This window comes from Pteropus medius, unplaced genomic scaffold (assembly GCF_902729225.1).
Source record: "Pteropus medius unplaced genomic scaffold, Ma_sr-lr_union100, whole genome shotgun sequence".
In the NCBI taxonomy this organism is placed as follows: domain Eukaryota; kingdom Metazoa; phylum Chordata; class Mammalia; order Chiroptera; family Pteropodidae; genus Pteropus; species Pteropus medius.
This window is the reverse complement of record NW_024344371.1, coordinates 216,173-242,380: the sequence shown is the minus strand read 5'-3', so window position 1 is coordinate 242,380 and position 26,208 is coordinate 216,173. Positions and strand designations below refer to the sequence as shown.

Genomic DNA, 26,208 nt, shown 5'->3' with positions numbered 1-26,208 from the left:
AAAAAAAAAGAGAGAGAGAGAGGGAGGGAGGGAGGGAGGGAGGGAGGGACGAAGAAGGAAAAAACAAACACAAAAACATCTCGGGGCCACCTGTTCCATTTTGGCCTTTTAGTCTTGAGTCACTGTTAAAAGATAGCAAGAATAAAACACATGTAGGGAAAGTCCGGGGTCTCAGGCCCTCCCAGGCCATTGTGCAAGGTCAGCCTGGCACCAGAAGGGGCCGGGGTCCTGGCCTAGCTTCTTCATTGCAGTCTCCATCTCCGTCCACTACTTCTCCAGGGCTTCGTAAGTAGGAGTCCCTGAGGCTGAGGGCACATGGTGTGTAACCCACTAACCAAAATCCAGAGTTTTAAAAACAGCTACGTTTTTCCAAGACACTATCTGCTTACTAGACACTTACCTAGGCTTCACTCCTGTGAGCCCCAGCAACCCCTCCAATGATGTAGTAAACAGGGATTTGGGCTGGGACTCAGGCAGGAGGGGAATCGATCAGTAACCATCCTAACACATACGGTATGATGTTTCACAGTCCCCTTCACATTTTCCAGCTCATTTGGTCCCCATACAACCCTTCGAGGGTGGGTGGCATTATCCCTGTAGTTGGTGAAACTGAGCCAGAGTGAGTCCTGCCAGGATCTAATTGTACCTGTTTAATCTGGGTCACACATGCACACCCCCTTGCAGATTCCCTGACTCCAGTTGTCATTTTCTTGGGTTCTGGTTGACCAGTGGGGTGGGGGCCAGGATGGGAGTGGGATGGGAGCAGGTGACTTGATCTCCGTAGGCCGTAGGTCCTTTCTTAGAATATCCGGGTAATTCTGTTCTCTGCTTCTCTCATCTCCTAGGAGTTCTTGTGAAAATGGGCTGGCACTTCTCGGCCGGAAAGCCAGCCATTCACCATGTGTTCCTGGTGAGGTTTCTGCACCCTTTAGAGCACTGCGACACATACGTATGCGCTTCATGCATGTGCACGTAGTCCTCTTTCTGCTGAGTAGCTCTCAGAAATGAGGCCTCATCGTGGGACCTTTGACGTTTTTGCAACAGATTTATGAGCTCTGCCCAGAGCTCTGCCCGGCACGTGGGCTGTGTATGCTACCTGTTTGCTGGCTAATGTAGAACGCCTGCTGGAAGAGTTGCTAATGTACAGTGAAAACACTGGCTTCAGCCCTGAATGTTTGCTTCGTGATTGACTTGAAGACGCAGACCTTACTCTCGGAGAAGAAGGTGGGTCAGAGAATTCTCGGGCATCAGTGTTCCCTGAATACTGAGCATGATCCCCACTCTTTATAGGGGTGCTGAAGCAGAGCAGGGAACAGCATGTCTTCTTGGCCGTGTGACCCTCTGAGTGATGATCTTCATTTGAATAGACCCAGGACTTGTATGAAGGAGAAGAGCAGTGTTTATCTTTATTTACAGCCCCTTCAGCCAGGATGGTCAGGCTTTATCTGGGGATGTTCCTTGAGGAAGGATCGGGATTAGACAGGGGACAGCAGGCATGTGTCTATGAGGTTCTGTCCGTCTGCAGCCTTGGCTTGTAGAGAAGCCCTGTGATGGGGACTCCGCAGGGGAGATTTTTTGTGGGTGAAGCCTTAGGTAATATCACATGTGAAGGTTTGTCTTCTCAGACCCAGTTCTTTCCGTTCATCTGGACCATGGGAAGGTTGGTCGAAGCCATAGCAAGGGAGGGTGATTTAGGACGGACTTAGGGAGAACTACAGTACCCCTTTTGCTGAGGGCTCCTAAGAAATGACGAAGCCTCCTTATCTGAGAGGGAAAGACTGGATGTCCTTCCAGCCCCAAGTCTTTGGGACTCCAAGACCCCCCGAGCAGCATGAGGTTTGGGTGCTGGGATCTAGAGCGGCTGTGTGGCTACACTCCCTCCTTGTCTTTCCTTCCTGCCTGAGGGGGGCGGGCAGCGCAGGGAATGGGGGTCCTATGAGCATGGGCCTGGCACTCGTACCCTGCCTCCCCTGTGGAGAGAAGATCTGGGACAGACTGATGCTATGTGCAGATAAAGAAAGGGCAGAGGTGTGTTGCCCTCACCCCTGTCAGGGAAGAGCCCCGACACACTTGCCCCAGCCCTAGCAACTTTCGATAAGCATTGGAGACACGAAGGTGCGGGGCACGGGAGGCAGGGCCGGACGTGGTTTGCCGGGCAGAAGGTAGGAGATGGAGGAGGAATATCTCAGCACATGCACAGCTCTGGGACCACCAGCACTGCCTGCCATGCCGAAGGCACAGGTGTGTGTGCAAAAGGCCGTGCTATTAGAGGTAACCCAAAGTCTGAAACAAACCAGTTAATGACCGAATCAGGGTTCTATTAAAAATAGAGAACCATATATCCGTTTGTATTATTACTCCTGCAAATTTAGTATCGAAAGACCTGACAAGTCGGGGACATGTCACTGGACCCTCCTGTCTGTAAGATCTTGCTTATTTTATACTGATTTTTGCCTCCTTTATTTTCTGTTTTCACTCTCACTCATTTCTTAAGTATACTTGAATATTTGTCCGTGCATTTGTGTTATAATTTCCATATCTCTGACATCCTTGAATGTATTACTTTTGTTTCAAATGTGAACAAACCACAAGCTCACTGAAGAGATGAGCCATTGAGATGGGGCAGGTACCTGTAGATAGATTCCTGCCTCCCCACCAGGCCCTGGAGCAGGTCATCGCAACCCTTCGGGAGTTGAGAATCAAGGGTATCTTTGCCAGGACCAGCTCAGCCCAGGTCGTGCCTCTTATTTGGGATAGGGGTTGTTCAGACATGAATCCCCCAGACACTTTAGCTGTTTCTTGTTTTTAGCTTGAACTCTGAATAGCCTTGAAAGTCTGAGACCACATGTCACTTTGCTAGGTGAGAAGGGAGACAAACAGAGAGAAAGAGAACACAGGCTCCTGGCCACTGGCCTCTCCAAGACAGGTAAACTCTGTGTTCGAAAAGGAACTCTTTTAATCTCTTGGCCCCAATGGAAGTTATTTGTATTTTCTCTCCGTTTCTCTTTTCCCTCCTCTCTCTCCCTCAACACTGCCCCCCGCCCCAAGCCTCCAAAAGAATTTAATCTGCTGGACAACAAACAATACTGTTATAAAACTTGGAAAACAAGAGGGCGAGGCCTTTCTGACAAGGAGAAGGGCATGCTGGGTAACAACAAGGGAGCCTGCCAGGTCCGAGATGGAGCCGGGCGACAGCCCAGTTGGCTGGGTACCTGGGTGCCTGCCCCTGCCCAGCCCACCGGCCATGCCGTCCCTAGTTCAGAGGGGAAGGAACTGAAGTGAAAATGGGGGCAGAGAAGCGCTAGAAAAGGGGAAGCTGTAAGAGTTCCCCGTTCTCTGATCTGATGGGAATGTGATCAGGACTGTAGAAACCTCCTCCACTCCCCTCCCCCTCCCCCCCTCCTCCCCTCCCCTCCCCTCCCTCTCCTCCCCTCCTGCCTCCCACCACCACTCACTGTTCCAGGTCCTGAGACTGGCAGACAGAGGCTTTGATAACAGTGAGGCTGGCCTAGCAGTGTAGGCAGTTACCAGCCGGCCAGCTGCAGGAGAAGCAGGAGAGGAAGGTGCTCCAGGTTGGCTTTGGACTCTGGACCTACCCTCTGTCTGCCCAGCCTCCCTCCTCCCAACTAGGGAAGTGGAACCATGTCACAGGGTGTGCCCCAGTCCATGTGCTCAGCCAGGTGTGTGCCCAGGTACTGGGTAGAAGCGCCACTCCAAGGTTAGTGGGTATGCCCTAGGCTTCCGGTGCGGGCTGGGCCCTGCTACCCGGAGGATGGCCAGCTTGTGGAGCGGCTCTGCTCTCCTTCCAAGAGGAGTGGAGACTGTGCTGCCAAGGCCAGGGCAAGCCTCACGAGTGGCTCCTGGGGACAGGAGTGTGCTTCTCCAAGCAGCAGGCCCAGGTCCTGTGTGTGAGTGGGGCGCCTGTGGGATATAGAGCGAGCTCCTTTGCCTGGGGAGGTGGGAAAGCTGGGCTCCGGGGCTTCTGTCCCCCAGCCTCGAGTTAGATTTCACCTGAGACTAAAGTTTCACTGCTGAGTCCATCTGTATTGAGTCCCGTAGACGACGGGCGTGAGGAGGGATTGGCGGTGGTTTTCCTTTGTACACGTGTTGGGTTGAACCTGGGAATCGTGTGTTGGGCGTAGTCAGAAAAGGCGTGCTCCGTTTTCCTCTTGGGAAGAGCACTAGCTAGCCGTTCTCTGGAGACGTGGAGACAGCCATCTCCCGACTTCATCCCTCCTCCTTCCCTTCGCTCCCCACTGCCTCCTGCTGTCCCCCATGCCCTATTGCACCCCAAGGGCTGGAGGGCCACCGGGCAACCTCTCCTCCTGCCAACCACCCCGACGGACCCAGGTTCTCTCTGCTGGTGTTGAGGAAGGGACAGAGAGCCCCGCTTCGTGGAAAGCCGCTGCCTCCACGAGCTGCCTCGCGGGAAAGCAGAATCGCTGATTCTGGGCCCATGGAAGCTGAAGAGGCTGTGGCTTCTTGCCCTGTTACCTCAGTGGGCATTTGAGGGCCTCGTTGGGTCTGGGGCATGTTATTCCCACTTTGGGATCTGGAGCCTGGGAAGTGCGGTGGTCCCTAGATGTTGAGCCCTCCTTCTTTTAGGGGCCAGACTACCCGAAAGAGAGGGGCAGCTCCAGGTCCACCTTCACCCCAGGCCCTGTACCCCTGCCCTTCATTTTATCACCCTTTCCTCTGATTCATAAACCACAGCTAGTTGGCAAAGGCCTCACTCTGACAGCTCAAGACAAAATGTCCAGGACACCGGGTCTGGGCTGGGGCAGGGAGTGACAGGAAACCGGGCTGGGCCTCTCAGTTCCTACCTACAATGGCTGGGACTGTCTGGAGGGGTGGCCCGGTCCCCTCTTCAAAAGCGCTTTCCCCCAGGCCCTGCTCTCACCAAGATGGCTCTTCCTCACTGCCAGGAGCCCTGAAACCAGCATTCCCAGTGGCAGGAAGAAGGATGATCCGGGCTCTGCTTCCGGCACCCCTCCCCCACTCTGGCTGGAACTTGTCAGTCACGTAAGTAGCTGTGACTCAGCACCCAGCCCTGCTGGGAGGGACAGGCCGCTGCCTCGCAGGGACCTTCTCGGCGTTTTGGATTTGGACATGTGGTTGCGTAGAGCAAGCCAGCGGCGTTAGGTTCCTGGGGGCGAATATCTGTTTGTTCCGAGGCTTTGGTTATGCATTGGGTGAGCAAGGGTGCCTCTCCTTCCCATTCTCCCCTGTGTTGTGTTTTGGGCACCATGCTGGGCATAGGATTTTAGGACTGTAAAAGACGGCATCGTTTATAGAGTGGAAGAGGAGCACTCTCTGCGGTTTGCAGACTGTTCTTTCACCGACGGCCTGAGAATTGTATTTAACCCTCAGACGTTTCTGTTTGGCCTGCACAGTTTTTTGTTTTGTTTTTTTAATGTATCTGATTTTGCATGCCTTTAGACAAAACATGGCCTCTCCAGGTCACTCTCCTTCTACTGAACCCCGTGGCCGCTTCACTGTCTTGTTTCCCGCCGAGGCCTCAGAGCATGCGAAGGCGCGGCGAGCAGTCTGCGCCAGCCCCTCTTCTCCGACGAACACTCCGAGGCCTGTCCCAGGGAAGTTCTCACAGTCCAGCCGAGCAGGAAGTAAAGCCACTGCCTTCTGATTCACTTTGCGATGACCTTTCCTCCATCTTCAGGTCCCTGCCCAGAGCTGAGGAGTGTTCTGGGCGTGGGGGTGGGGAGGGGGGGGGAGGCAGGAGGGGGGGTGACAAACTTCCAACAGTCAAGGCCACAGAAATGGACTGGGGATTCACTTTGGCCCCAAAGTCTTCTTTCTGCATGATGGCACCTCCCTGGGTGACAGGCCCACGCCTCCGGTGGGCAGTTTTCCTTCCCAGGGAGCACCCCCAGCCCTCTTCCACTGGCCAATGTACATGGGGCCGTTAGGCCCATGTGGGAGCATCTGCCACCCACCACTGACAGCAGAGCCCTCAGCAGGCTGGGACTTTGCTGGGCTGCCCTCTCACAGACCTGGGTGGCCCTCGTGCTGGCTGCCAGGGAGCGTAAGCCCCTTCTAGCTCCCATCAAACCACCCAGCTACATCCACATAGGAAACAATACATCACCTTGTTTCAGGTAAGTGAGGCACTGCTCAGACTTCGGGAGAGGAGCCTGGTTCTGTTGGGAAAGCTGGGCCCTGAACAGACGCTTTCATCCAGTAGGATTGGAAGGCAAAGGTTTTGGTACTAAGATCACTTTCTTCCCCCTTTTCTTTTAGAGCATCTGTAGTGATGCACCGTTAATGATGTTATATCTCTTCTTCCAGAGAACTAAGAGTGTTTTAGAACTCAAGAGTCGAGAGCTCAGACTCTGGTCCAGGTCTCCTAGTTCCTCAGCAACAGTTGCTCTTGTGCTATGTGCAGCAACTCCTCTGGCCTCCTGGGTGGCAGGAGGGATGTTAAACACCCTGATGACCACGTGACATAAGTGTGTTTGGAAGGAGTGCTGTCAGGGATGACTGAGCCGGAAGCTGGGCTGGGGTTGGGGGAAGCTTTTCTGAGGAAGGAATGGCTGAGCTCAGATCTGAAGGAGGGCCACCTGGGTCACCTAGGGAATGGAGGGGGCGTTGACAGATGGGAGCGATGGAAGGGTGGATGGAGAATGTTCCAGGAGGGGACAGCACATGCAGAGGCCTTCTGGTAGGGAGGGTGCCATTGAGACCACTGTCGAACGTCTATGAACATCTCAGGAAAGGGTTTTATGGATACTGGCAATTGGAAGTTGCTAAAGAAGAAGAGTTTAACTTAAATAAATAGCAGAAGAAGCTGAGAATTACCAAATATAGGTCTCTTTGTTGTGTGGGAATCAGAGCCCATGGTGATAGCTGTCATTTAACATTCACTCCTGACCTTAAAACCCCAGCAGTTACCTGTTACGAGGGCCCAACTGTTGACGGCAGGTGTCCTCACTTGGAGCCCCTGCAGGCAGAGCCCACCCCAGCTCTCCCATCTGGGGTCGAGGCCTTGCAAAGCCCCACAGGCTGCAGAGCCTACTGCTGGTGTTGGAACCACTTGGGAGTCACACAGCATTGCGGGGAGGTTCATCTCCAGTGGTCCCCACTCCTACAGCCATGGTGCAGGACACCACAAAGGGGCCAGAGGTGCAGGAGAACGAAGCCAGCGCCTCAACCACCTGGCTCCTTGCAGAGCTGGTTGGGCTCCCATCTCCACCGAGTGTAATGTGCACAGTCAGTAACATCGCACTTCCATGAGGAAATATTGCCTTGGATCCCCCTTCCCTGCCCCGTCTTGCTCAAAATTGAGTTCAACAGAATGAGAAGATCGTTCAGCTAAGGAGCAGGCGGCCACGGGCAGAGGGGCAGGAACACAGGCTTTAGCGCTAGATCTCAGATCTACACTGTTCATCAGTCATGTGACTGGACACATTGAACCAGGTTAAGGAGCCATTTCTTCTGCAAAAATGGGAATTATACCAGCTTCAAATGACTGTTGTGAGAATTAAAGAGTACTTTCTTCTCCTCTTTAGAGCAGGACATACCATTATTTCCAGGAGCCATAAAAAATACAAGCCTATATTTAGAGGCCAAAGGATTGGTAGGGAACCAGAAAGATACAGAGTCTACTGTGTCTCATTCTCTTGGTTATGGTATCAGAGGAAATGGAGACATTTTCTTAGCTTCAAACAACCAAAGATGATACAATTAGGAGATGAGAAATCTAATTTAAACACAGTTTGCAAATCGTACTTTCAGGCAAATTGTGAAAACAAAGCAAAACTCAATTCTTGTGTTAGAGGATTATCTACTTAATACAATTTTAGACACAGTTTGTTGTGTCACACCAGAGGTTAAATGAGAAAGCTAATGTTGTGACATGGCTAGGAAGGCGGAGCCCGTGCTCTTCCTGAGTAGAGCACGGGCCAGAGTCGCCATCGTAGTGGCTGGAGCCTCCTAGGCAGCTGGGGGGCTTGTTTCCTGATGAAGTGAGATAATACCAGAAAACATTTTGTAATCTGTGAAATTTTTACAAAGGCAGGACAATGCTAATGTAGAAATGCATGTTAATAATAGCTTTGGCTATTTTATCTCATGTATAATCATTTATAGGGACTGGCTGTAGAATTAATGTAGAATTTACGAATGTTGCATTGCTTTGCGTGAAGCATCAGTCATGACCTTCATGTTCCTTGAGCGTCACTGTGGACCCCTCCTCTTTGCCTTTCAAATGGACCTTGATATTATGTCATGTCAGGAGTGGAACTACAAGAAGCCGTCCTCCTCGGGACAGAGGCTGGGTCTTCCGATTGAATCTCCCTCCTTTCTTCAAGGACATACTCTTCTTCTGGAAGCTGGTTTCACATGGTGGCTTAGATTTTTCCATCTTTGTATCTAGCACCATTTGAAATCAGTGTTTTAGGAGTAAGAATTGCAGCACGGCAAAGGGCCCCCTGCGGAGGAGCTGCTGCTCTTGGGACTGACTCCCCTTCCTGCTGCCTGAGTCAGTTCGAGACGGAGGCAACTTGAAAAGCAAAGTAAACTCTTGAGTGTGTCGGGCCCGGAAGGGTGACGGTGTGGGCAGGGGTCGTGTTTGGAGACACTCGGTTTCAGCAGAGGAGAGGTTTTGACACTCTGTTGATAGGTACCCGCAGTCACCTGTCAGCAGGGCCTTTGAGCACGGTGATGGGCACTGCTGGCTTGGGTACTTGATTGTAGTCGGGAAGGGGAGAGGCCTGCTTACCTGGAGGACTGTTTGATCCGCGTCGGCACTGTCCGCCTGCTCCTGGATGCCCTGGAACAGTCGGCCGCATTTGCAGTGCAGCTGATACCAGACTTGCCACCTGCACTGTCAAGGTGCAGGACCCCCAGGAGCACCACTGGACCCATCTCTTACACAGGCTGACCGATTTCTCCTGGTGTTCAGAGTCTGTTTTTGTCTAGCACCATTTGAAATCGGTTATGATGTAGGGGGAAAAGCAGCAGCCGCGAAGCCTCATGCGAAGTCTGCTCAGCAACAGCCTGTAGGTTTTCTGGAAGACGGATGGGCAGAGTGTGGGGAAGGCAGGCCACACTTTTCCATACCAACTTCTTTACGTTTATGATCATTTATTGCACAGGTAGGAGATGATTTAATGGATTTTTACAAACAAATCACTAATTTATCTGAGGCCCTCAGTTGCATTTTGCTGAAATGTAGTGCTGTAAATTCTATAAATTAGTTGCCTGTTGACTTATCTTTCTGTTTAGAAGAGACTGTGTGTCTGAACTTAATAAAAATTTCACTACAGTTTGTCATGTCTTTGTTTTTGTTATTTTCCATTCATAGTTTGTGGTGATGAGAGGTGCCCTGAAAACGTAATTTGCTATGCAGATCTCATACCTCATCAAGTATTTGAGTGGGTTACCACACAGGCAGTAAAAACGAAGCCCTTTAAGACAAAAATGGAATTCTGTGAGCCAAGAAATAAAAATTTAAAAAGATGACAGAAGAGAAATGCTAACGACCTGTGGCAGAAGGAGGCGACTGCTGATGGAGACACTGACCTCAGTTCCAGCGGGCTGCAGCCGTGACCCACTGTTCCTTCAGGAAACTTGCCGAACACATGGTCACACGGCCCGTGAAGGGGAGCAGCTCGATGACTTCCGTCGCAGTATAAGAGGTGTGGGAGTTCTACTCTCGGTTCTTAGTTTCTGTCAACCCGCGAAGACAGAGGAACCAGTTCTGTAAAGGTTTTCAGAGATGAAGCAGATCTGACGGGCAGGGGATGAAACCTGGGGGGTCGTCAGAGCAGGGGAGCAGGGGAGCAGGGCCGTGGCTGTTGACTGAGTTCTGCACAGGACTTGCCTGGCCAACTGTGAAGGACCTGCAGTTCTTTCATTTCACGCCAGTGGTTCTCAGCAACCTGGGAGCTTGCTTCCCCCGGCTGGCTGCCCTCCCCAGTGGGTGGGGTGGTGAAGCACCTGCTGGGAAAACTTCCCTGTGAATGGTCACCCCGACTGCACCTGCAGTGCTATTTCGGGCTATTGATTGAAGAGCCCATGTTCTCACCTCCAGCATGAGAACAGTGGAGGCCCTAACTTATTTTCACTTCTCTGCCAAGGTAGACCGCATTAGTACCAATGAGGTTAGAGCTTTAGGTCAGTTGTAACAAATGGAACAATTTTTGATTAATCTACCTTGTCTCAAACTCCAGCCTAGATGCTGCAAAAAATCAAGACATGGATTCTGCTCTGATCCTAGTCCCCAGATGACTAAATCCTAGAAGACTGAGATTAGCATCAAAGCACAAAAAGAATGACCTGAGACATATTTTCCATAAAAGTAGTTTCGGGTACTCCCACTGAATGCTTAATTTTAAACGGTGCCACGTGGCCGGGTCAGGAGGAGCGGCTGCAAGCCCCCATACCTGAGGCGCCTCACTGGATTTTGCTTTATTCTTGTGGATGCTTACAGCCCTTTACCTAAAATTGCCATTCCGGGGCAGTTTTTCCTAATTGGTAAGCAGAATGTTCTAGAGACATCTCGAATCTGTTTATCAAAAGCCATGCTCACCTAGGTAGAAAATGCTTTGTCAGGTTATGAGTCCTGCTGAACTGAGTTTTACCACATACTTAGAGATGTGAAAGAGGAAGGGGGGCCGTTGGACTGGAGGCACACTCCAGCCTTGTGCAAGGTGTACCAGCCGTGGTTTTCATCTGTGGAAGTATATGCCGATGAGTTCTTACTCATGAGACGGCAAGTTTCCGACCAATTTAGGTATAGTACTGTGTTGTCTTGAACCCGGCAATTCTTTACGTGAGGCATTGGCCCAGGCCTGCATTGAGAAGCTGGTATGTAGTTTCAGGAAGGTCCACTGGGCAGACTAGTGTGTGCATATTTGGGGGGAGCTTAAGAGTTTTCCTTGAATACACAAAGTAATATCTTGGGTTTACTCTAATGTCATAGTGCTGTACCCTGCCTTTCAGTTAGATTCATCCAAGAAGCCTTTAAATTAGTGATTCTTAGGACCCACTGTTAACAGGTTCTGGCTTAACTGTTCTAGGAATGCAGCTGGGACTTTTTTTTAAACTCATCGCAGGTGATTCTAATGCACAGCTGAGGCTGAGAGCCAATCCTCTGTGGCCTTGCTTCTAAAAGGCTGTCCTGAGACCCATAGCATTTTGATGTATTCATTTCCTGTGGTGCTGTGACAATTACAATGAATGGGGTGTCTTAATCTCTTCGGGCTGCTATAGCAAAGTACTACAGATTGGGAAGAATATAAACAAATTTATTTCAGTTTGGAGGCTTGGAGGTCCAATATCGAGGGGCTGGCAGTTTTGATGTCTGGTGAGAACCAGCTCTCTGGCTCATAGACAGTGCCTTCTAACTGTACCTTCACATGGCAGACGGGGTGAGGGAACTTTCTTGGCTCTTTTATAAGGACACTAATCCCATTCATGAAGGCTCAGCCCTCATGTCCTAATAACTTCTCAGTGGCCCAGCTCCTAATACCATCACCTTGGGGGTTAGGATTTAACATGGGAATTTTGGTGGGACAGAAACATTCACAAGCAAGTGTCTTAACACACATTTATTCTTACAGTTTGAGAAGTCAGCTCTGATGTCAGTTTCACTGGGCTAAAATCAAGATATTAGCGGGACCACACTCTCTCCAGAAGTACTACAAATCAATTTCCTTGTGCTTTTACGCTTCTAGAGCTGCATTCCTTGGCTTGCATCCTCTTCCTCCATCCTGAAAGCTATCAGCATTTTGCTTCAGTGGTCACATTGCCTTCTGCTATAGTTAAATCTCCCTCTGCCTCCTTCCTACAAAATTTGTGATTACATTTATGGCCCCACCTGGATAACCCAGGATACTCTCCCCATCCAAGATCTCATGTGCAAAGACCCTTCGCCATACAGGTAGCACCCCACAGGCCCTAGGCATTAGGACCCCAGCATCTCTGAGGCCATTATACAGTCTACCATAAACAATGTGGAACTCCCAGAAATGCCGAACCCTGTGCCCCATCTGAGACCTACTGGATCAGAATCTGCATTTTAACAAGATCAATGTGATATTCTCCTACACATTAAAATTCGAGAAGCAGGGTTCCATGGGGTCCTATCCAAGGATTCCCCCATAACTGAGTCCCAAGTCAAAGACAAATTGAAGGAGTATTTTCCCAGGAGCCTTTTCAGGTGGCAGTAGGTAGGTGATCAATGACTGATCATTTTCCCGAATCCCATAAACAAGTGCTCATCTAAATGACAGTAGTCTCCAGAATTCTCAATGAAGCCACAAGCCCTAAGTCACAGGATAGCAGAGCTGTTGTCTGCTTTTGATATTCGGCACAAGGCTTGCCACTGCAATATACAATTACTCAATTTTTAACAAGCTGCATAAGGGAGGTAACATAGAACCATAAGTGGCTCCTCTTGCTAACATCGGCTTTACTACCCCTATACAGGTTTTCTTGCGCTAGCAAGTCAGGAATCAAGGTGGGTCACTTTCTCACTATGATCTGTGCTTATGGTGATTTGTTCACTTCCTGCTGGTATGTAAAGGAGAGGGAAGGAAAAACTGTACTGACCAGATCCCAATATTAACTCCCTCATATTTAAGCAACAGGGCACAGAGTTTAGCCCTTCTTAAAACGGTAATTTCACAGAAGGAAAGCATAAAAGAGCTAGTTAATACTAGGTTCAAAATGCAATTAAAAATGGCTTTTATGAAGCAGAGCAATGACTGAAACCTCTTGAGTAGACAATTTGAACTAAGGAATTGTCAAATGCCCTAAAAGCCCACAAGAGGGCAGCAGTGCTACGATTTACAAAGGAGAAACTTCTTTTTAATGTAACCTTTTCTGGATGAGCCTGGAAATGAAGAAAGCACTGTTGCTTACGAAAAAATAATTCTATGGACAGTCACTCAATTTTGGATCATTACTGAAAGTCAAAGACCGTTTGTGTTAAATCTTACTCTTGAATACAAATATACAAATTTTTAAATATACAAAAGTTCATTCTGGGTTGTTAGCTGTCAGGCATTACCTAATTTTTTGAATACCAAAGTTGCCTATTTTTCTTAAACTAGGATCCACGTTAACAATGCAAATTCAAATTCCTGTTTCTCCCATATTGTTTCAGCATTCTTGCGGAAGACTTTTACTGTTAGTCACCTTAAAAGCTCTCCCATTTAAAAAATTCACCATAGTCTCAAAGCCAAATAAAATTTGATAAAGTGCTTTATTTATTACAGTCAACCTAATTTTCATCCAGTGTTGACATTAGAAAGGTTGTTTCTGTGTTTTTAAACCATAAATAACCTTTTTTGGCTAGCCAGGCAACAAAACCTTTATTCAAGTCTTAGGCATTCTCTGATTTCTTTAATAGGCTAATTTAATAAAACCTCTATTTTCTTTTGTCAATATAAGCCTTTACTTCTATCTTTTTAGGTTTCTATGTAGAAATGGACTGTGAGAGCTGAGTCACGAATGCAGTTCTCAACTGTAGCTGCATATAAGAAGCACTTGGGAAGCTTTAAACAATCCCTATGTCCAGGCCGCACCCCATATCAGTGGTGTGAGGACCTCTGGGGGTTGGGACCCAAGCATCAGTAAAGCTCCCCAAGTGACTGCAACGTGCAGCCGTGGTTGGGACACCTTGCGGCCCGAGCTCAGAGGTTCAGCAATCGGGGTTAATTCAAATCTGCACAGAGAACAAGATTTCTTTTCTTTTTTTTTTTTTGCATAAATAAAAACAAACCATAATAGTTACATAAATCAAAGTTTATAGTTTCATTGCTGGACTTGGAGCTTTAATCACTTAACCATACCCATGCATTAAACTGATGTGGAAGATATGTCTTCTTCCAGACACGTGTATATAGATACTCAGATACTCAAGGCTGGGTAACAACAAAGGCTATGAGTGCTGGGCAGAAATGAAGAAAAGCGTCACGGAGTGGGTGCTATGCACCACTGGCCTCGCAGATGCCCAGGAGCCACAGGTGTTCCAGGTACCAGGGAACTAGGAATACAGCACAGGGCAGATGGTCCGGCTTGACCGAGAGTAGGTTATTTGAAGAAACGCAGCAGAAAGACGCACCTTGGGAAGAAGAGTTGGGATTTAATTGTAGAAAGTCTTCAAATATCATCTGAGAAGTGTGGACTCCCTGCTGTAGGTGATGTGGTGTCATCGGACACATGTCTGGGGAGTGGAGCAGCCCAGACAACACCTCAGGCTCTGGGATGTGAGGGGCAGAAGTAATGACTGTGGGAGTGCAATGGCTACGGAAGATGGGCCCCCCGATTAGAAACATACTCTGATTTGGGATAAAATACACTGGAAACAAAATAAACACATTGTCACAAATAAATCTTCTTAATCCATTTTATTTTTATCAGATTCGAGAATCGAATATTCAAAAAATGAACAATAAGGACCTCTCTTACACAGGACTTCCCATTTCACTGTTGAATACATTCTTCCAGTTTTAAGAAACTTTTAGTTCAAATATGTTTCTTTCCCTGTCATTTAAACTTTTCTACAGAAAACTGGTTTGCCCATATACTTCAGTAATTGACAAATTATTTAACAAACAATATTTACACATACATCACTCATATATATTAAATTGAAAAAAGGTAAATTTGAAGCAGAAACTTTATTTTGGTAAAGCAGAACAAGCTTTGGTTGAAAAATACCTCAAATAGACGTTAAAAAAATAAGAGTACAGCCATCTCTGCTTCTAAGCAAGTGCCAATTCTTGAAAATAAGCATGTGAAAATAGGTGTAGTAAACTTCTCTATATTTAATTCAGAAAACGTCTATTTCTGCTCAAACTCATCTTCTGCACCAGAGATGACAAAGGGAAGGAACACTTGTGGTGCATTATAAACATGCCTTTATAAGAGTAAAACAGTATTTGCCCTGGCCCACTCTGATTCCCCAATCACGTCCTTCTCAAGGCAACATTTCTTGGCCCAATTTGTGGTACTAAATATAAAAGTGTGAAACAAAACTTGTAAAGATGAATGAGAGGGGCGGTTCCTCCTCTTTGCCAGCTGGCTCATTTGCAAGGGCCCTGCCTGGTGTGAGGACTCAGAAGAGGGGGCATCTATTCCACCTGAGCGGAGAGCTCTGCCTGACCTGGGGGTTCTTTCTTCCCTTCCTAGCACCAACAACCAGCACACAAAGTTAAGCGTTCTTTTCTGAAATACATGGCTTACGGTCTACCCTGCCTTTCAGCAGGTGAGGTGGGATGCACACACAGACCGAGATCCTGATAGAACGTGAGGTTATCTGATGAGTTTACTCCCTGCAGAACGGCCTGCATTTAGATGACTTGTTTAAGTGAGTCATCTCTTCAAAGAGGGAGAGAAAACCACCTACGCCAGAATTTAGAGTGGCGTCTACGTCTTAAAAAGTGGAATTCTCCTTGAAAAGACAAGGCCACTGTGTTCACTTTGTACCGAGCTGGCATTCTTGTTGTGGGTGTTAGAGCCCTCTAACTTTTTACAGAAGTATGCAAATGATTCCAAATTATTACTGATTTCTGGTTATTGCTATTAAAAATGGTGAACAAATGCCATGCATTAATTTTTTTAAATAGAATTTTACCCTACTAACTATAAAAGTATTTTCCAATAATATACTTAGTTAAGAAAGTCAAACTTGTTCAAATTCCAAATTTTGTTTCTATTTTTAATTTTTAAAGGCTAAAGTAATATATACATATTTGTACAGACTTTTTAAACAATATATAGTACACATAAGAGTTGCTGAAAGAGTGAACCTTAAGAGTTGGCATTAACTTTTGAAAAAAAAAAATTTCAAAGTTACTCTTTATAAATGAAATGTAATTTCATTTTGAACTATATTTCTCTAAATTTGGAGATTTTATAAAACACTTTTCCACCTTAATACTACCAGGGATACTGTGTTGACTTGCCCTATAAATGCAAGTGTCATTTAGGGGGAAACAGGCACGAGGTTCATACCAAATTCATATCGTTTCAAAGAAGCATCGAAGGATGGTGACTACTTTCGAGCGATAATAAATGTTAGCCCTATGCCTTAACAGTTGGATTCATGAGAGTGAAAAGGACTAGAGAATAACTTTGTAGATCTATTTTCCTTCCAGTTTTATTGAGATATAATTAATGTAGAACATTCTGTAAGTTTAAGGTTTACAGCATGATTTGGTAATGTGTATATTATGAAATAATTACAAATTTAGTTAACATCCATCACCTCATAGTTAACAAAATTTTTTCCTTCCTAATGATCAGAATTGTTAAGATCTCTTAGGAACTTGCCAATATGCACTATAGTATTACTAATTCAAGTCACCATATTATACATTACATCCCAATACATGCTTATAACTGGAAGTTTGCACCTTTTGACCTCTTTCACCCAACTTCCTCAACCCGCCATACCAACCCACCCCCTCTGGCACCCACAAATCTGATTTTCTTTTTGAGTTTGTTAGTTAGATTCTATACATAGATCACACAGTGTTTGCCTCTGTGTATGACTTATTTCACATAGCAAAATGCCCTCAAGGTCCATTCGTGTCATCAAGATTCCCGTTTTTATGACTAAGTAGTATTCCACTGTATATGTATTCCTGATTTTCTTTATCCAATGATCTGTTAATGGACAGCTAGGTTGTTTCCAAGTCTTAGTTACTGTAAATAATTCTGCAAGGAACAGGGAGGTGCAGGTATCTCTTTCACAGTGTGATTTTGTTTCCTTAGGAGAGATCCCCAGAAGTGGAATTGCTCAACCACATAGTCCTGTTTTTAATGATCTGAAGAGCCTCCATACTGTTTTAATAATAGCTATACAAATTGAATGCAGATCTTGACATTTTAACAGAATCAAAAAATAAAGTGTTTCACCCGTTTTTGGAAAATGTTTAGTTTGTCTGCTCTGCTGGAGTGCTTGATTTATTCTGGTAAGCGCTGTATGCAGCACTAACCTCTCTTTCCCTAAAGGCAAGATAAAGAGGTAGCATCAGAGATAAACATAATTAAGTACAGAAATTAAAATTCCAGAAACCCACTTAGGAAATGGATAATTAAAATAAATTGTATTTATAGTAGTAAGAGTCCCTGATCTAGGAAATAAATGCTTCTTTTAAAACAATTTCAAATGTTCAACCATTCTTGCTCTAGAAACACTTCTTCTGTCCCTGTATTATATTTTTTATTCCCTGCAAACAACAAATAGACAAATTGCATATGAAGTACTGAGTAAATGTTTCCTCATTTTAATTTGGGGCCAATGGGAAAGACTGGAGAAAATGTGTTTTCCCAATATCTTAATTTTAATATCTTAAATCTTTAAATATCTTAATATCTATTTTCCAAATATCTTAAATCTACCTCTGAGATGAAACATTCAAAAAGATAATGATTCCAACATGTTCACATTCAATGATGTCTCATTTATACCTACTGTCCAGGAAATCACGTGTTCTGGTAAGAGCTTCTATCAATAACTAAAGTTTAGGACACACTATTATTGTAACAATAGACATCTTTCTAAAATCTATTATTCTAGTCCAGCACTCCAAAGATATAATGTCACACTGGTAATTTAAAATTTTCTAGAAGCCACATTAAAAAAGAAAAATAAACAAGAAAATTAATTTAGTATAATTTACTTGACCCAATGCAGCCAGAATATTAACATTTTGTCATGTATTTTTCATTTTTTGGTATTATTTATAATATGGTGTTATTTTAAACTTACAGCACCTTTTACATTGGATTACATTTTACATTTTTGAAGTCCTCAGTAGGACAATTAACTATTAAAATGGAACTATTATTAATAGTTAACTATTAAATTGGAAAATGCATTTGTAGTCCCTGCCTTAGTAAAGTGACTATAAGAGACTGACTAAAACTAAAGTTGGACCGGTCAGTTATTTACGGTATGCTTGTCACAGCAAACACTTTCAGGGACGCCTACCTGATGTAAGAGCTAACCCTGTTAGATTCGGATACTTTAATATTTCTCCTTACGGAGGAGGCCGTCACTGTCAACCACCGCTGTCACAGTACTGCACTTGTAATACAGCTACATCCTAAGGACTACTGTGGGGAGTGACATAATAGGCCTGTCACTGAATTCTCCAAAACCCCTATATTTTTCTATCTTTTGAAGTCAATTCATTTTATTTTCTGTAGTAGTAGAATATTTTTCTTCAAATAGACTTTAAAATAGAAATCCAATATATCATAAGAATTAATATAAATTTAAAGAAAGGTTTGATATAAAAATGAAGCAATTTGAAATAATGAAAATCTAAAACTGAATTTCTTCTAATTATAGTTATTTTCTATTAACTTCAGCATTCATCAAATTGATCAAGTGTTTACAGGCTCCTTGAAGCTCATGACAGTCTGAAAACTACTTTCCTGGTTGGCTTCAGCCTCGAAGGAATCTTAAGAGACCAAGGAGATCTAGTAGGGATGTCTTGTCTTGCCCTTTGCCCCTGGGATCAAAGGCACCACTTTGCTTTTACCAAGAAACTGCCCTTCCCATTGGCCTTTGTGGAATCGGCTCCCAGACTCTTGATGGGAACCCAGGGTAGCGCCTCACTTTGTAAGTGGTGGATCACATATAGCCCCCTCTTCCCAGCTATGCAGACACCCATTCTGGCACAAAGAGAGGAAACTTCCACATCATTTCACTCAAAGACAGAAGGGCTGGGTGGTCAAAGGGTTTAAGGCAACGCAATTCATAACTTTTCAAAATCTGAGGGTTTTTTGTTGGTTTCTCTTTATACGCTAAAAATATACTCATCAAAGAAAAAGATAAATGCCTTTACAGAATTAATATTTACGAGTTGAAATTAAACACATTTACAAACTTAGGTAACACGTATTTTGGTTTCTGTAAAAGGACATTTTTCCTCCCTGTATTTAAAGTAAAGGGATTCTATGATTATTAGTCATTGGGCTAAAAAATTCTTCCACTTGTGGAATTACAGCTGCTAGAGGGTAAAGGAAGCTAGACAGTCTGATGAAAGGACAAGGGGACATTATTCTACTGGCACCCACCTCAAAGAAAAGCCTGTCACTATGTGTTATTTTACATCAAAGCAGGAATGGTATAAGAAAATATTGATAATTTAGCAAAGGAAACAGGACTCTAAGTGTCCTCTTTGATGTTTACTGTCATATCTGAGCTCAGGTTATTGACATCTACCTATTTGTTGAATATTTTTCAAAAGAAAGGACATCTCTGAAAAGAAACACAGGAGGCAGATACCTTTTAATGATAAAAGCAAACTTTTCTCCCATCTCTTCTCAGAGAGAAATAAATTTTACTTCTCTGTGGCTCTCACCAGTTTGGTAGGTGCTGAACAGAAGAAGGGAAAAGGGCTGAGTAAGACAGTGACATAGAACCAAAAGGAAGGACAAGTGGCATAATAAGTGGGACAAAATCAATGCTAGACGAGAATGGAAGTAAAGTTGACAATTAGGTTCATACGTTATGACTTTTCTGACTCTCATTTAAGAACTGGAAGGAGTAATTTTGTGCCAAAGCTACTTTAGCCTTGAATTCTTGTAGGTCATCCAGCAGATGAACAGATTCTAAATTTCTGTGTAATCTGTCTACCACTGAAACATCTAGCCTAAAGCGAATAATGTGAACTGTCTTTCACATAAGAACAGATTGTAGAGAGAGAGATGGTCCTGGTCTCTAGCGCCTTAGATTTTGAGGGAATACGCAGGCAGCATATATTAAACGCATATACCATTGTCTTAGAAATCCGTTTTATGACAACTCATACATTTTCCGATGCATCTTAACTTTTGCACTGAGTACAGTTTCTTCCTGTGGCACTTTGTTTTCAACCTGAGGGAAGATCTCTGTAAAACTTATAAGACCTCTCAGTTCCCTCAGGTGGATCTAAATCTCGTAAATGTGTTCTGTCAACTAACTAAAAAATCTTGGTTTTTAAATTATTTTTCTGTTTAAGATATCCAAAGAGTTTGTTAAATGCTCAAGAATTTTAGAGCCAAGTAGAAGAATGTTCAAGTTAATTCGATTCTTCAGTTTTTTTGCCCAGGTCATACTCTTCCCTGCTCCCCGCTGCCCCGGCCCGCACCTGACCTGGCACTACATACACTAAATCCAAAAACCTTTGTGACATTCATTTAAGCAGACAGCTTAAAAGTTACAAAGTTACCGAATCAGTCATTTTTAACATAACGTTAAACACAGGTTTGTTAAAACAAGTAATAAATATCCTTATTGGAAAAAAAATGATTTAGTCACATTATTAAAATACATAAATTACGCAAATAACTAATGAATTTAGCAATCTCTCGCTTATCCCGGAATAATATAACTGGAATGAAAGAAATCATGCATCTATGAAAATGTACACACTACAAATAAGTGAAAACATTAATGTAAACAAAAGGCATCTGGTTATTGGAACCACAATCATGACATGCAAAACGGACTACAGCAGTAGCAAAGGACAGGACTAGAGCTGTGGATTCCAAGACTAGAAATTATGGTAAAAGTTAAAGAAGGAAACTGGAGGAAAAAGAAAGGAGTGATAGATGGGGCCCATTTCAGCCAAGTGGGATCCTATTCCATTCTTACATGACAGCTAAAAAAGAGAAAACTGTAGCAGGCATTAGCCTTGTGGCTGGCCATTTTCATCATAATTTAAATGATGTTTTAGTGATCTTTAAAATGATCTGTACACTATTTTGTACTTGGAACAGTTTTACTTTGGTGGTGGTTTCCTTATATGTAATCATTTTCAGTGACACTCGCCCATACAGACTCTCCTATCATACGCCTTTTAGGAAATGACAGAAGGAAATGTATTCTCCCACCTTCACATATTCCCTACCACAAGCCGCCTTGGCGTATTGTAGCGGTAATTTCTCCAGAGAAGTCTAAGGTACAAATCTTACATGTATATGTACACAGTTTTTTGTTTGCTTGTTTTGCTATACCATGTCTCCTTTTCCTTTTCATGTCTTCATTTTATATCATTACTTCATTTTATTTCCAATTTCAATTTCAATTTACTCTCTCCCCTTTGGCAACCATCAGCTTGTTCTCTGTATCTATGGGTCTTTCTGTTTTTTTTTGTTTTTGTTTTGTTTTGTTTGTTTTTTTAGATTTCGCATATAAGTGAAATCATATGGTATTTGTCTGATCTATTTACTTAACATAATACCCTTTAGGTCCATCCATGTTGTTGCAAATGGCAAGATTTCATTCTATTTTTTATTGCTGACTAATATTGCATTGTATATATTTACCACACCTTCTTTATCCATTCATCAATGGACAGCTAGTTGTGTCCATATCTTCCCTATTATAAGTAATACTGCAATGAACGTAGAGGTGCGTGTATTTTTTTGAATTAATAATTTTGTTTTCTTTGGATAAATACCCAGAAGTGGAATTGCTGGGTCATATGGCAGCTCTATTTGTAATTTTTTGTGGAACCTCTATGCTGTTTTCCATAGTGGTTACACCAGTTTACAATCCCATCAACAGTGTACAAGGGTTCCCTTTTCTCTACAACCTCACCAGCATTTATGTGACTTTCTGATTATAACTTGTCTAACAATTAGGAGGTGATATCTCATGGTTCTAATCTGCATTTCCATGATGATTAGGATGTTAAGCATCTTTTCAAATATCTATGAGCCATCTGTATGTCCTCATTCAAGAAATGTCTATTCAAGTCCCTTGCCCATTTTTTAATTGGATTGTTTGTTTTTCTTGTGTTAAGTTGTATAAGTTCTTTATATATTTTAAATCTTATCCCTTATTGATGTATCATTAGTGAATATCTTCTCCCATTCAGTAGGCTTTTTGTTTTCTTGATGGTTTCCTTCACAGTGCAAAACCTTTATAGTTTGATGTAGTCCCATTTGCTTATTTTTACTTTTCTTTCCCTTTCCTGAGAAAATATATCTGAAAATATACTGTTAAGAGTTTATTACCTATGTTTTCTTCTAGGAGTTATATGGTTTTGGGTCTTGCATTTAAGTCTTTAATCCATCTTGAACTTATGTTTGTGTATGATATAAGAGAGTGGTCCAATTTCATTTTTTGTATGCAGCTGTCCAGTTTTCCCAGCACCACTTACTTAAGAGACCGTCTTTATCCCATTGTATATCCTGTGTCATAGATTAATTGATCATGTAAGTGAGATCTCTGGGCTCTCTATTCCATTTCATTGATTTATATAACTTTTTATGCCAGTACTGTACTGTTTTGGTTATTGTTGCTTCATAGTACAGTTTGAAATCAAGGAGTATAACTCCCACTTTGTTCTTTCTCAGGGTTTCTTTTGCTATTCGGGGTCTTTTGGGGTTCCATATCAATTTTTTAATTAGTTGTACTAGTTCTGGGATGAATGCTATTGGTATTTTAATAGGGATTGCATTAAATCTGTATATTACTTTAGGAAGTAAAGACATTCTAATAATATTAATTCTTGCAATCAATAAACATGGTGTATCCTTCCATTTATTTGTATCCTCTTCAATTTTTTTCTTCACTGTCTTATAGTTTTCAGAGTACAGATCATTCACCTCTTTGGTTCAATTTATTCCTAGGTATTCTATGCTGTTTGATGCAATTGTAAATGGGACTGTTCTCTTAATTACTCCTGATTGTTCATTATTAGTGTGTAGGAATGTTACGGATATTTGCATATTAATTTTGTATCCTATTTTACTAAATTCTTTTATGAATTCTATTAATTTTTTCTGGTGGATTCTTCAGGGTTTTCTATATATAGTATCATATCATCTGCAAATAGTGAGAGTTTTACTTCTTCCTGTCTCATTTGAATGTCTTTTATTTCTTTTTATTGTTTGACTCTGTGGCTAAGACTTCCAATACTATGTTGAACAGAAGTGGTGATTGTTTTGTTCCTGATCTTAGAGGAAAAGCTTTCAGCTTTTCATCACTGAGTGATTATTAGCTGTGGGTCTGTCACAGAGAGCCTTTATTACATTGAGGCATGTCCCTTCTATACCCACTTTGTTGAGAGCGTTTATTATAAAAGGGTGTTGAATTCTGTCAAATGCTTTTTCTGCATCTCCTGAGATGATCATAGAATATTTATGCTTCATTTTGTTAATGTGGTATATGATGTTGACTGATTTACAAATGTTGAATCATTCTCGCATCCCTGGAATGAATCCCACATGGCCATAGCGTATAATCCTTTTAATGTAGTGTTGAATCCGGTTTGCTAATATTTTGTTTAGAATTTTGGCATCTATGTTAATCAAGGATCTTGGTCTGTAACTTTCTTTATTGTAATGTTTTTGTCTGGATTTTATATCAGGGTAATGTTGGCTTTGTAAAATGAGTTTGGAAGCATTCATTCTCCAATTTTTTGAAATAGTCTAAGAACAGTAGGTATTAATTCTTTAAATGTTTGGTAGAATTCACCCGTGAAGCTGTCTGGTCCTACATTTTTGTTTGTTAGGCTTCAATTTCATTGCTAGTAACTGGTCCGCTTAGATTTTCCATTTTCTCCTGGTTCAGTCTTGGGAGGCTTTATGTACGCTTCTAGAAATGTACCCATTTGTTCTAGATTGTGGAATTTTGTGGCATATTAGCAGTATTTTTTTTTTTGGTGTTGATTGTAATTTATTTTTTCATTTATGAATTTATTTCATTGGGTTCTCTCTTTTTCTTACTTGAATTTGGCTAAAAGTTTGTTAATTTTATCTTTTCAAAGAACCAGTTCTTAATTTCATTGATCTTTTCTATTGTTTTAAATTTCTATTTCATTTATTTCTGCTCTGGTCTTTTCTTCCTTTGTTTACGTTAGGTTTTGTTTGTTCTTCTTTTTCTAGTTCCCTTAGGTATAAAGTTAGTTTACTTGGGATTTTTCTTGTTTCATGAGATAGGCCTGTATAGCTGTGAATTTCCCTCTCAAAACTGCTTTGCTGCATTCTATACTTTTTAAATAGTAACGTTTTTTATTTTATTTGTCTCAAAGGAGTTTTTGATTTCCTGCTTGATTTCCAGTTTAATCCATTGGCTGTTTTTTAGCATGCTGTTTAGTCTCCACATATTTGTGTTTTTCCAGTTGTTTTTTTCCCCCCGTTGGTGATTTCTAGTTATATACCACTGTGGTGTGAAAAGTTGCTAGATATGATTTCGATCTTCTCAAACTTATCCAGGCTCGTTTTGGCACCAATATATTATCTATCCTGGAGACTAGTCTATATGCATTTGACAAAAATGTGTAATCTGTTTTTGGATGAAATGTTCTATGAATGCCTATTAGGTCAATTGATCTCGTGCGACACTTAAGGGGCTTATTTCCTTATTAATTTTCTGACTGGATGGTCTAGCCATTGATGTGAGTAGGATATTAAAATCCCCTACTATTATTGCATTACTGTGAACTTCTCCCTTTAAGTCCATTAACATTTGCTTTATATATTTAGGTGCTCTTATGTTGGGTGTATAGATATTTCAGTCATTATATCTTCTTCTTGGATTGACCCATTTATAATTATGTAATGTTCTTTTTTGTCTCTTTTTACATTCTTTGCTTTAAAATATATTTTGTCTGACATAAGTATTGCTAGCTCAACTTTCTTTTTGTTTCTATTTACGTGAACTATCTTTTCCATCCCTTCACATTCAGTCTATATGTACCTTCCAATTTGAAGTGAGTCTCTTGTAAACAGCATTTAGATGGATCATGTTTTTGGTCTATTCATTTACCCTATAACTTTTTATTGGAGACTTAATCCATTTCTATTTAAAGTAATTATTGGTAAACATGTATATATTGCCATTTGGTTAACTGTTTTTGGGTTGTTTTTGTAGTTCTCTGCTTTCTTCTTTTGATTGTCCTTTGTGGTCTGCTGGTTTTCTTTCATGTTTTATTTGGGTTCCCTTCTCTTTAATCTTTGTGTATTTTTTGTAGGTTTTTGGTTTGTGGTTACCAGGAAGTTTATATATATCATTCTATATCTTTAGCAGTCTATTTTAAGCTGATAGGCATTTAAGATTGAATATATTCTAAAAGGACATTTTATATACTCCCCTTCGATGCTTTATGTTTCTGATGTCATATTTTAGATCTTTAAATATTTTGATGCAGTAATGATTTAACCAAAGAAGAAAAGTGAGGAACACAAAGCTGTTTTGTTTTGCTTTCTTTAGAAGTTATTCCTATATGAAACTTTTGGAATTATAAAAATATTCCACTGACAGTATTTTCTACTCAGATTGCCTGTATATGTAATAATAATAATAATAATAATAATAATAATAATAATAAAAAAATACTACTGAGAGGGAAAAAAAATGGCGTAGATGATAGAGGCTCTGTTCATCCCTCTTGCGACCAAATCAAAGTTGCGACAGAAACAAGGAGCAAACAGCAAGGAAAATTGCCTGGGATCTAGATGAACAAGCCATACAACGAGGGAGAAATCCAAGAAATCACCCTGCAATGGGAGGAGGTAGGATGGGGTGAGGACGTGAGGCTGCCCGGTCCCCAGTGGCATGGTGGGACAGAGGCCATAGCGGCAGCTGGTAGCTGCAGACACCTCTTAAAAGGGCTGTGTCCGTAAGTGGACTTTCGTGGTGACAGACCTGCTCGCTCTGAGCACCAGTGCCCTGTCGGCTGCACAGGGAGCAATGAGTTGTCGGAGTGAGGGCCGAGATGAGACTTGTTCTGTACAGAAATGCTGGCAGTATCCACTGTTTCTCTGTTGAGCCCTCCCCCTCTCCATGTGTGTGGACTCGGTACAGCCTCAGCAGAGATGTCATCAAACTGGATAACAGATGTTGCTCTGCTCAGAGGATTCACTGAAACCCCGCCTCCCCCAACTTGCGGCCCCACCCAAGCCACATCCAGGTGTATCCTCAGTGAGTCAGGTGCTCCATGCTGAGCAGCACCTAGACTCACACTGGAGGCAGCTGGCCTCGGTTTCTGTTGTGGCCTTTTGAGGGAACTATAAGCACAGCATCTGTGGTTTGCTTGCTGAATCTTAAGAGGTGGCCCCAGATGGGTAGAGGCTTGAGCCAAATTTGGCCTGCAGCTGAATCTCTCTCAAGACTGTCCACTGGATGCCTACTTCACAAATCCATACTAATAAGACCAGGAGACTTAGGAGCTTTGCTTAGTACATAGAAACAGACACAGAAAGGCAGCCAAAATGGGAACACAAAGC

The 26,208-nt window shown here is 42.9% G+C and overlaps 1 protein-coding gene and 1 long non-coding RNA gene across 13 annotated transcripts in view; one reads left to right on the top strand and one right to left on the bottom strand.

The window, feature by feature from the left end:
* Positions 1-5,702, top strand: part of LOC120608478 (uncharacterized) — a 20,466-nt gene extending 14,764 nt beyond the window's left edge. For both annotated transcript variants that reach the window (XR_005654403.1, XR_005654402.1), the window contains 2 exons: positions 846-1,224; positions 4,926-5,702. This is a non-coding gene — a long non-coding RNA (uncharacterized LOC120608478). The remainder of the gene's footprint in view (positions 1-845; positions 1,225-4,925) is intronic.
* An 8,049-nt stretch (positions 5,703-13,751) lies between these two features.
* Positions 13,752-26,208, bottom strand: part of CD46 (CD46 molecule) — a 46,101-nt gene continuing 33,644 nt past the window's right edge. For 9 of the 11 annotated variants that reach the window (XM_039870266.1, XM_039870262.1, XM_039870267.1 and 6 more), the window contains one exon: positions 14,361-16,980. Coding sequence is in view for 10 of the 11 variants with exons in the window: in XM_039870262.1 (XP_039726196.1) it covers positions 16,908-16,980 (73 nt within the window). In the remaining variant the exon portion in view is untranslated. Of the gene's footprint in view, positions 14,090-14,360; positions 16,981-19,273; positions 19,364-26,208 lie in introns of those variants that run through there. The other 2 variants (XM_039870263.1, XM_039870264.1) reach the window with 2 other exon arrangements.